This window comes from Perkinsus marinus, assembly GCF_000006405.1.
Source record: "Perkinsus marinus ATCC 50983 genomic scaffold scf_1104296972102, whole genome shotgun sequence".
Classification (NCBI taxonomy): Eukaryota; Perkinsozoa; order Perkinsida; family Perkinsidae; genus Perkinsus; species Perkinsus marinus.
The window spans coordinates 8,719-20,041 of NW_003201866.1; the positions used below are offsets into that span (position 1 = coordinate 8,719).

At 47.8% G+C, this 11,323-nt stretch overlaps 3 protein-coding genes across 3 annotated transcripts; 2 read left to right on the forward strand and 1 right to left on the reverse strand.

Moving 5' to 3' along the window:
* Positions 1-538: 538 nt before the first annotated feature.
* Positions 539-2,692, forward strand: Pmar_PMAR002519 (Acetyl-hydrolase, putative; the record flags this gene model as incomplete). The annotated part of the gene is made up of 8 exons (XM_002766659.1): positions 539-677; positions 722-950; positions 1,003-1,078; positions 1,128-1,199; positions 1,851-1,966; positions 2,016-2,068; positions 2,256-2,419; positions 2,567-2,692. The coding sequence occupies 8 exons, from the start codon at positions 539-541 to the stop codon at positions 2,690-2,692; spliced, it is 975 nt and encodes a 324-aa protein (XP_002766705.1).
* Positions 2,693-3,527: 835 nt separating this feature from the next.
* Positions 3,528-5,779, reverse strand: Pmar_PMAR002520 (gliding-associated protein 45, putative; the record flags this gene model as incomplete). Its single annotated transcript, XM_002766660.1, has 9 exons — positions 3,528-3,688; positions 3,924-4,226; positions 4,563-4,671; positions 4,715-4,789; positions 5,013-5,060; positions 5,101-5,202; positions 5,263-5,344; positions 5,604-5,691; positions 5,755-5,779. 9 exons carry the CDS (start codon positions 5,777-5,779, stop codon positions 3,528-3,530), a joined length of 993 nt encoding a protein of 330 aa, XP_002766706.1.
* Positions 5,780-7,382: 1,603 nt separating this feature from the next.
* Positions 7,383-8,962, forward strand: Pmar_PMAR002521 (hypothetical protein; the record flags this gene model as incomplete). Its single annotated transcript, XM_002766661.1, has 5 exons — positions 7,383-7,557; positions 7,718-7,825; positions 7,876-8,338; positions 8,700-8,796; positions 8,843-8,962. The coding sequence occupies 5 exons, from the start codon at positions 7,383-7,385 to the stop codon at positions 8,960-8,962; spliced, it is 963 nt and encodes a 320-aa protein (XP_002766707.1).
* Positions 8,963-11,323: the final 2,361 nt, after the last annotated feature.

An 11,323-nucleotide genomic window follows, 5' to 3' on the forward strand; every position in this document is an offset into this window, starting at 1 on the left:
CTTCAAAGCCAACACATACTCCTATTATTAACTCGGTAGAGGCATTTGGGAGAATCTTAGGTTCAAGCAGGCATGATACAGATTAGGTCCGCCAGTGGACCATTGAAGAACGTAATGGCAAGAATAAGAGAGATTGATTTTTTGAAAATTCGACTATAGGGAAGCGAAGTCGGCAGCCTTCTCAAAATTAGGGGGGGGCAAGAATCTTAGGTTCAAGCTGGCATGATACAGATTAGGTCCGCCAGTGGACAGTGGAAGAGCTTAACAGGAATGAAATCGGCAGCCTTCTCAGAATTAACGGAGGGCCAAGAATCTTAGGTTCAAGCTGGCATGATACAGAAAAGGTCGACGCGTGACACTTTCTCAGTTTTTTACGAATTTTTTTCTGTTTTTTTACTTTTTTTGGCAGTCCGTAGATGCAGCTACATTGGTCGCTCCCTTCTTGAGAATAATCATCTCCTATATTTCTTTCTTGTTGCGTTTATTTTCATACCACTTTTCCTTCAGATTTTGTTCATAATCCGATTCATTCGAAGCCATGCGAACTGGCCTCTCCAAGATCGTGCGAATGGTGGCTCATAACGTCGGTCAGTCGCAAGCGACCTTCATGGCTGATCGAGCTCTCGCGAATTGGTTCGGTCGGTATCTCGGCAAATACTGGCAACGAAAATACAAGTGTAGGCGTTCCTCTGGGAGGTGATACCCTACCTTCCCCTCTCAGTTGATCTGAAGAAGGTCCAGGTGTCACCATCGTGCACAGTGCATGTGTTGAGTCGTATAGCAGCCGCTCAAGAGCCTCCCGAGACCTCCCGGTGGTTAATGTATCTCCATGGTGGTGGTTTCTGCATGCTGGATCCGCGCTACTACTACGGCCTGGCAGCACATATCGCCCGAGATGGTCGTTTTCAAGGAGTTGTTATACCTGACTTTAGACTATCTCCGGATTTCGGGTGAATCTGCTTCGCTCCGCTGAGTTTTGACGATTTTTTCCGCACGATTTAGGTACCCAGCTCAACTGGAGGACTGCCTTAGTACATACGACTGGTTAAGAGAAGATCAAAAAGCGGCAAAAGTTGCGGTCAGTTTTTTTTACGCTGAGGAAAAATTTTCCATTTTTTTCCGCTTAGATTGCTGGTGATTCTTCTGGCGGAAATCTTGCGGCTGCGGTGACTTTGGAAAAGAAAGATACGCCTCCTGAGGTGAGTGCCGACGGAAGCCCAGGCGCACCACAATGCTTTGGTGCAGAGAATCAGCCAGGAATTTACAATGTTCCGGTTGGGAACTCATTTTGAGTTTTTCACATACTGCAAGGAACCTGTGTTGGGAAAATATGCACATCGTCAACTACATGTGTTGGTGGCGATATGAAAATTGGGTGGAAATTACCGAAAATTTTTGTGTGTCTTTGCACATTTTTACCAGAGTTCGTACGAATAACAAGAATTTTCCGAGAATTTTCATATTGTCATCACCAACACATGTAGTTGACCAGTGCATATTTTTCCATCCTGCTAGGAACGCATTGGAGTTTCACCCTAGTGATATGAAAAACACTAGTAGAAAACATATTTACGACTACTACTGCGTATCACCGCGAATATCGCGTTTTTCACCGAGTTTTACGACGCCACTTCACGTAAAACGGGTGGAACTTCAATATTCTATTAGTTTGCCATGTAGATTCGACATTAGGATCCTCTTTGTGTCGCTCTCGTCGGACTCTCGGTAACGCTATTTCTCAGAGCTGAATGATTCTCTGGTGAATTGGTTATTAAAGTAATTACACTTGGACAGATCTGAGTGTTGTTGATTACAGCGGAGCGAAGCGATTTTTGAATATGCATTTTTAGGCGGTAGCGTTGTTCTCCCCCTTCCTCGATCTGACTATCAGTGGTGAGACCTACGACCTCAACGCGGACACCGATCGGCTGGTGTCCAAGACCAACGCAAGACGGGCTGCTGAGATGTGCTTATTTTCCGTCACTCGCCACGAAATTATTCCGGTATTTTTTCAGGTACGTCTCTGGTAAATTCGAACCAATAACTACAGAAGAGGTGAAGACCAAAAGTAGGTCAATTTTATAGACATTTATGGTGTCATTTTTGTAGCTCAAAAGGGAGGGTTCTAATCCTCTCGCATCACCATTGTTTGCGAAGAATCTCCCAGCTGTTTTCAAGTCCACCAAATTACTCATTCACGCGAGTAAGAGGAGCTTTATGCATCGCTCCGCCGTGATTTTATAATCACTTCTTAGGCCTTAGTGAAGCCGTTTTGTGCGACTCTGTGAAGTTCTATGAGAAGGTCAGCGGTGCGTCGTTGCCGCCTCTATCTGAGCTTGTGAAACAGAAGGAGTATTCACGGCATGAAAAAAACGGCAAAGTGTTGGAATTATTCCCCCATCAACCACATGCTTTCGAGGTGAGCAATTCAGTGGAGTTTTACGTGAAGTGGCGGCGTAAAACTCTGTGAAAAACGCGATATTCGCGGTGATATGCAGTAGTCGTGAAATATATTTTCACTAGGGTGAAACTCCGATGTCTTTGTAACAATTCGATTCCACTTCAGGCTTTCGCGCCGAAGAAACCCTCGAGCGAGTTGGCCATTGAGTCTGTCAGCCGATTTTTCAATAAGAGCCTTGCCGATACAGACACCACCACAGAGAAGTCGATTTATCGTGACGGTGATAATTGAACCCATTGACAAGCAGATGAGTTTATTGATGTCAGCAGCGGAGCGAAGCTCTGTATATTGCCATTTTCTGCACTAGTTTCTGGAGGATACTCAGTATTTGTACAGTCAGATGTGTTTCCTTATAAAAAGTGTTTCGCGTTAATTAGTTTATAAAACCTTGGAAATGGTAAACACAACAGCGCTCATAGCTTAGCTGCATTATCGATTCATATCATACATGAATAACAAGTTTGAATGCTTATATAATCAGGCAATCATTAGTAGTTACCAGAAAGATGGTATGAGCAAGAGCATCATCATTTCAATGCAGCAGCACTGCGTAAACCAACTAGAGTCCGCTGTGATCGGGTCCTGCGAGCAATAGGTGTGGCCTCGGCGACTGCAGCAACTGCTCTTGTCGCACGAGTTGGACGTTTTCTGGGCGGCGACTGGCCTTCTGGAATGAACCTCTAAAAAGGGCACAGTGTGAGGTCAACTACATATGAGGAAATTCTTGTTGGTTTTTCAACACACTTATACACGAATTTCTGAGAAACCCTAGAGCTCAGCTGAGGAAAGCGAACATTGAGTGGCCGTGCGGGAAAGTATGCGCAAGGCCGACCACATATGTTGGTGACAATATGGAAATTTTGGGAAGTTCTTGTTGGTTCCTGTACATTTCTACCCTACTTTGTATATAAACTCCTATAATTAGTAAGGAAACTCCTAGGGTCAGCTGAGGAAAGCGAGCACCCAGTGGACAAGTCAAGAATCACTACGACGGTCAACCCTTACTGGCGCTGTATTTTGCCGCTGGGCAGTCGGACGAGCTCGAGCGCGCTTCTGGAGGGAGAATCTATGCAAGGCAAGGGAAAGCAAAGGTCACCTTAGGCTCCGGTGATGGGTGCTTAGTAGTTCCCCTGGCCTGACCGCGGGCCCCTGCCGCTAGTCTTGTTGAAGTCCGCGTGGTAGTTGTTCGTGTGGGCCTCGAGGCAGCTACAGTGGTGGTGGTGGTCTCTGAACAGGGCGAATGAGCAGTGCTTATCGAGCACATTGAAGTTTCACCCTAGTGATATGAAAAACACTAGTGAAAAATATATTTTCACAACTACTGCATATCACCGCGAATATCGCGTTTTACGCCACTTCACGTAAAACGGGTGTCATTTTTTGCACAACTCTAGCTATGTAAGTGGTTTTCACAAAACATACAAAAATATATTCCCTAAACATTGAGACTAAACACACTCACTTGCAGCAGTTGTTCGGGTTGTGGTTTTCTTGCTGCTAGTCCTGGTCTGATTTACAGTCGCATCAAAAGAGCTGCAGCCTTCAACTAGCAGACTCTCTCCGAAGGCAAGGGAGTCCAACACTGCAACACCGAGGACTTCGGTACAAACATGACGACTAGACTTACAAGAGCTGTTGTTACTGCTGCTATTGAGCGCCACAGCGTTAGTGATCCTAGTGCTAACCTCAGGGTCCGGCTGAGACCCTTTGGAGTCTTCTCGTCGGAAATTTTCGATTTCTCGTTGGAGCTCGCTGATGCGGCGCTCTGAGAAGTGTTGGAGGAAAATATTTTCGCTTTCCTCAGCTGAGCTGAGGAGTTCACACCAGAGTTGGGGAACAATTGCACAGAAATCAATGAAAATTTCTCAAAAATTCCTCAGGATTTTCATATTGCTATCAACACATGTAGTTGCATATTTCCACCTTGGCAATATAGATTTTCAGCTGAGTTCCGAGTTGAGGTAGAATTGTATAGAAACCAATGAAAATTTCCCAAAAATTTCCCAAAAATTTCCCAAAAACTTCCCAGAATTTCCCCAAAATTTTCCCAAAATTTTCCCAAAATTTTCGCAGAATTTTTAAATTGCCCCCACTGGCCCACCAGCATCAGACAATTTTCGCTTGAGTGAAGCTCTCTCCTTGCGGCCCTGGTCGACTTCCTCGGTGCTCTTCTGTAGCTGTTCCTTCAGTTTCGTCACCTCTCCCCGTGCCTACCACTGCAATACTGACCGAATCGCGCTGAGCTAGTCCTACGAGGCTCAGCTGTTTTTCCATGTAAGCCTTCTCGCGTATTGCCTCCTGTTTGCGATCCTCAAAGAGCTTCTGGAACTACCAACGAGAGCGTAAACTTTCGAGCGACTACAGTTGCGTGTCAATTTGATATGCAAAATCCGTATGAAAATCAATCTGAAATTATATCGCATATACAATGTGAATAATGACTATGAACATGAGAGTAACCGTTTGGGACTTCGATAGCGACAACTTGTTCACTATCATTTGCCCTCCAAAACAACACACATTCATCACCCTGTAATCCTGTTCTTACTACCTCCTTCGTGCTCTCTTCATTCTCCTGCTTGGCCCTAGCGAGTTGTGCCTATGGTCCTACTTCGAGACGACAGTCCTGAGACGCCTACCGAGAGTGCGCGGCGTTGCGTATTATACTGGGTAGTCGCGGCCTCCATCTTCCTGGTGGTCTCAGCCTTCTCAGCGTTACGGGCCTCCCTCTCTTCGGCGAGCTGTCAAGAGTAGAGGGGACGATCGGGGGTGTTAGTTTGCAAGGTCCTGCCTGCCCTTACCCGCCTCTTGGCATCCTCTGCTGCTTTGGCGGCAGCTTTGACACGGGAAGATGAATAGATCAACGGGGCAAGTACACGTACTCTGAACGTATAGCAGTGAATCCCGCATGAGTTCTATTCCCAGGCCCAGTGTTGAAGGAATATATGTAATCACTTTCCTCAGCTGAGCTCAGAAGAGTTTGCAAAGCTACATTATAGGAGTTTATATACGAATTAGGGTAAAAGTGTACGGAAACCATTGAGAATTTCCCAAAATTTCCTCTCAGAATTTTCATATTGTCACCAACACATGTGGTTGACCATGTGCATGTATTCCCCCTCCCCCACGGCTTAGCCCTGACTTTTTCTTAAAGGAGTCTCTGAGAGCGCTCGCTGCCTCCTGCTGGGCCGACGCCGCTTGCTTGAAAGCTGCCAAGAACCCCCTCTGGTCTGACAGGGCAGAAGGTCCATCAGCTACCGCGCTAAGGCTGTTACTCTCCACTAGAGGACTACTGCGAGGACCAGTGGTGAGGAGCATGAGGCAGCACCAACTGACCAACAGCAGTGTGTCCCCTTCGGTGTGGGTCGTAGAGAGTAAGAGTGAATTGACAGTACTGAACCACTCGACAACAGTTTGTGATTTTCACACGGGGCAACTGTTCGGAATTTATATGAAACATGATAGTAGCAACCATCACGACGACGACCACGAATGACGACCCAAACGTTGCTTGTCGAATGGTGGCTGAAGGAGAGGTGGATGGCCAACATTGACATGGGAAGACTTCGGAAATGCTCTCCCCATACGCGAGGAGGTCACCGAGCGAACTACTGGGGCGTCGACTTTGGTGGAATACTGAGGCATCAGGGGGAGGGATGAATACGATAGTCTGGAAGACGTATGGAGACACACCACGTTAACTATTGTCAGTTGAGACTGTTACGGTATGTCTTAATATCAGCACGGTTGATGGTCACCTTCTATTGAGTCCCAACTTGTCCACGTGAGGTTGTGTAGAGTTATGAATAGTGGAGGCCGCAGGGCGTAGATCACTACTGTTGCTGTGTAGTGAAACGCTGTAGTCGGCAGAGGCAAGGACCTAAAGGAATAGCAGTACTGCTCATCGAGACACGAGTGCGGTGTTAGTTGGCCTCAGCTGAACTCAGGAGTTTTTCCACTAATCATAGGGGCTTTTACGTGAAGTCGGATAGCAATGTTCATAAACCAGCGAGAATTTCATCCCAGAATTTCCATGTTGTCACCAACACATGTGCATATTTCCCCACACACTGCACGAAGGCTACTTCGTAGTGCTGAGTGTCGCTCGCTGTGATTGACGAGGATCCCTTGGGAGCAGCTACTGTAAGCGGCTCGGTTAGAATACTGCTTATTCGGATAGTAGCAACTGAGAGGGTCCGACAGGGGCCGGGTGGGGGCACTTCATGAGCCTTCCCTCGCTCCTCTCGAGGCTGCCAAAATTGCTTGGCTAACAGCGTTCGTCTTGAGGAGCCCAACCGGGTCCAGTGTCGAATTCTCTGAGTGTTACACTAAGGGCTTTCACTGCGATTAGATTACTCTCCCACCTTCCCCCCTAGTGGTGTCGGGATGGGGTATCCTTCGTAGTGCGAATTTGAAGTCTCGAGCGATCGCCTCTTTAAATGCTGCATCGGTCAACGACATGGGCTTGGTCTCCCACTACTCAGGGGAATGTGAATTGCTATTGCTTCAGACAAATGGCTACATATTGACTTCAACCCTTTATAAGGTCAGTCCTATCATTGAATAAATACAGCATCATGAGCATTCACAATACACAGTTGTTTGAATCGGGAATTTGGTGGCTACAAGTTTCAATCACCACTCGCCGATTAAAAGGCGACGAGTCGGGTCCATCATTGAGTCGAAAATCGACTATAGCATAATCTCTATATCATCGTTTGAATCAAGGTTGACTTGGCAGTGAATCGATCGACATAACCCTGCACGCATGCACACATTCCGGACTTGTGTCCCGGGTTCGATTCCCGGTTGATACACTTTTCTTACCATAAATATCTCGCTCGCCCAGACAATCGATATAGAAGGGAATCTTGAGCACTCGTTGATCGTACTCTGCCTTAGCGTCTTGAGATTCCTCCACATGGCCGAGCATCAAATCATTGTGGAAGACTCCGTGGGGCCCATAGATCATGCCGTGATTTCTGAGCTTGCCACTCAGCAAGGGGCCTACCCTCAAGGGCTGGCCAATTCTGTCACCCCTTCTAGAGGGGTCAAAAGGAAGAGTGGCGTCACTGGCAGCGAAAGAGGCACCCACGGTGAGTGGCAATGAGCGGAATATGAAGTGCCTCACTCCGAGGCATTTCAGAATTGATTCTAACACCGAAAAGAATTGAGATTCTGAGTTTCGAAATCGGTCCACTGAACGACCCAACAGTCGCCGTTTCGTGCGCATGGCAATCCCCTGTTTGTGTTCAGGTGGGTTCAAACCTAAATCCCACTTCACAGAAAACGAGAACGTTATGCTAGTGGAGCTCATAATTCGCAACCGATCAGTTCTAAAGAGTCGTCGACCGGAGGCACAAGGTAACCGCCCTACACTGTGATCATCAGGGTGTGAGAGGAACTCTTGTCAGTTGAGAGGGCGAATGCATTCGATTCCTTCACGGAAGCTCTCAATGAGATGAACCCGGGCTCGCCCAAGACGGTGCTACAAGTGAGGAAAAAAATGGACAATTTGGTGTCGAGAGTGAAAAAGCTGATCGAAGAGCACAGGGAGGTCGGCTACGTCAAGAACAAGATTCCGGTCTATCTCATCAATCTGGCTAACGAGTTCATATTGTGGAACTCTCCTGGGGAGGAGGTGCCCAATGTCCCCGGTGGTGGCGCCCTTCATGATGATTTCGTCAGTACTGCTGCCGCGTCGAACGCTGGCTTCTCACACGCTCTGCACGCCTCGACTGGACCCATACAGACCAGAGAGCGAATGCTACGCAAACACAAGTTGGAGTTAGAATGTGAACTACTGCTTGAACAGATAAAGAAAGTGAAGGCTGAGAATGAGTTCACTGAGGCCAGATTTGGCGGTGTTGGCGTGCTGTGAGAAGAGTCTTTTCCTCATCGGGAGGAGATTATGGGTAGACTACTATAATAATATAATTGCAACAATGATCATCTATTGTATTTATTTTACTCGTCTGGTGTTGGTCAACAGTCCTGGGGGAACGCTCGAACCTGCGCCTCTGAATGTGGTCCATCCGAAGCTGAGTGTGTTCATCTTGAGAAAAGAAAAAAAGGTTATTATTCCATTTTATTCTAGGCCGATTAGGTTGTCAAGTGAAATGAAGTATAATTCTATGTGGAGGTTCATCGCCACTAGAGAGTCTTATTAGCAGTGTCGTGTTTCCCACCCGATGCATGGTCGTGTGGTGCACAATTATAGTCGTGCTGGTCGCATAAGGTCATCAATCAACGAAGAGCAAACACCCGTATGGCAGTATTATACACTGCCTGATCTCACGACTGGTCGCCATCGCCCCCGTAACTTCAAGCCTCGAGTGAGTGCTTCTGTCGTGGTATTTGTAGATGTTTCCTGTGTCTTAGGATGAACGTATGTCAGTAGGAGTGCAGACGTACAAGGCCGATCGAGAAGTGACTATTGAAGTGGACCCCCGCACCACTGTCAGGGGCTTGCCCAATATTGTTGAGGATGTTATTAAGTGAGTTGTGTGTTGGTTTACCTCTATAGTCTACACTGTAGTCTAGTCACTAGACTAATTGAGTTGTGTGTTGGTTTACTTCTATAGTCTTCACGTGTAGTCTAGTCACTACACTAAGTGAGTTGTTGTAACCACGTTGGTTCTGTGTGATAGTGGCTCACGCAAGCGTCGTGTGCGTGACCAGTCGGTTTGTCTATACACGCGGATGCTAGAAGAACTCCTGCAATTCACCTCGACAAGATATATCGACGAAACTCTCCAAGAGGATAGGAAGATGAGATTGTTGGTGTCTTATTTCCATCCTTCCTCCCTAGTATGAATTGGTCGCTGATTTCCTTGTAATATGCTGTCAGAGGTCGGGTCATGTTACGACATAATTCGAAGCTTAGGCGAGAAAGAATGATGTAGTTGATCTATTCTGAACGGCAATGAATAAAAAGACAGCAAGACTAGCTCTCTCTTAACTCGGTCCACAATTCTATGGACTTCCTCACCTCGCCACTGCATGAGTGATCGTAACGTTCTGAGTTGAGCTTCTGTGGATAAGCATGGGAAACATGCTTGAGAGTTCAAGTGACGAGCGACTCATCCTAAATCGAGCTGTGTCAAGACTACAAGATAACGAAGGGATGACTAGTCGACTGCGACGAGATGGTCTGATATTTCCCCTGTCAGTCGTTAGCGTCACTACGCTCCTTTAATTTTCTTTTTTAAGTGGTGGTCTAAGTGATCTGGTGGTCTAAGTGGTTTAAGTGGTCTAAGTGGTGGATCGGAGAGTCGCAACTAACTTGAAACACTCTGAAAGAAACTGTGTGCATGCGTGTCAATAGATTAAAACATCAACATAGTAGTTCGTGTTGAACCATTTGAGTTCGGTGGTCATGGAAATAATGACTGCACGCTGAAACCGCACAAAACTCATGTTCACTCACTCGCTGTTGTCGTGACGTGTGTGGCAACTTCTAAGAAGCGCAGTGAACCTCGTCCTAACATAGTGTGTTTATTGGCACCATTATCATCAGGTTAAAGCATCGCGTCAACATCCTCGACCGTCGAGTAGGTCGAGTAGAAGAGACATGTGCTTCGCACGAAAGAGCGAGGTGGGGTGTGCCGTACGTCCGACGATGTAAAGGACACTGCCCAATCGACAAGAGCAGCATACAAGGCCATATTGTCAAGTTCGTGAAGACTCCATCGCCGTTGTTGTAATCATTTACCAGTGTTTGTCGTGATAATGATTCATGAATACTCGACGATGTTGTCTTCAGTCTTGGGATGCTTTCACTAGAAGATCGTCTAGTCGTAATACTGCCGAGACGCGGCGCGGCGCCGCGGCGGCGACATGGGCACCCTTGCCCGGCCCCGGCGACCCGATTCGCCCCGGCCCGGCCCCGGAACGAGCCGGGCCGGGCCGGGTCAAAGTCACAAACCCGGCTTCCCCGCCAGTGTTGCCGGGTTCATGCGGGTGAGCGGGCGAAAAATGACCCGCCCGCAGCTGTCTGCGGGTCACCCGGAAACCCGGCAGCGCAGATATTTCAAGCCATTAACAGTGCTCTTAATTGTACGTAGCGCGGAATTTCGCGTTAATTGTCAGGGATCACCGCGATTTTTGAAAATTAACGCGCACTTCGCCTTTCAATCGCGTGACTTGGCACATTGGAATATTGTTTGATCCATGCAGCGCTGATATTGGTTCTTCTTAATAAGAAGTTCTTACCGTCGATCATGTCCGAAAGCCTTCCTGCCTGGCGATCTGGGCCGGGTTACCCGGCCAACCCGGCGGGCCCGCTAAACCCGGAACATGGGTAAGAAAAGACTGCCGGGTCACCGGGGCCGGGCCGGGGAAGCGGGTTCAAAGGCTGCCGGGCCGGGCCGGGCGACTAGAAAATCGCCGGGTGCCCACCACCGAATTGTGCCGAAGCTCGGCACAATGCGTGGTTGACGATGAATTGATGCCCGTGCACCTATGCAATAGTCGTATCGGGCCGCGATGGGGACCCGGCGATTCTGTAGTGCGTACGGATCAGGTAGAGTCCATTGTACTTCTTCCATCTTCGTCGAGCCCTGCAAGTTCAACGGTTCAACTTTAACCTCGCAGAAAGTGCACGCATGTGTTTGAAAATCGATTATGTGGGCGCGCGCAACTGACCAAGCGTGTCATACTGACAAAGCAGAGTTCGTAGGCGTTATGTGTGGATGCAACAGCTCGACAATGCCTTTGGGTTGATTCTTTTGATCACTGATGCGGTCGTTGTTAGTGCTGACTGAAATGATGGTCTGAAGCTCTGGAGACGGCTGGTGTTGCGCAAGGGGCGAAGTCTCAGCGCGAGATGATCTGATCGTTGTGTCGGCTGTCCCGGATTGA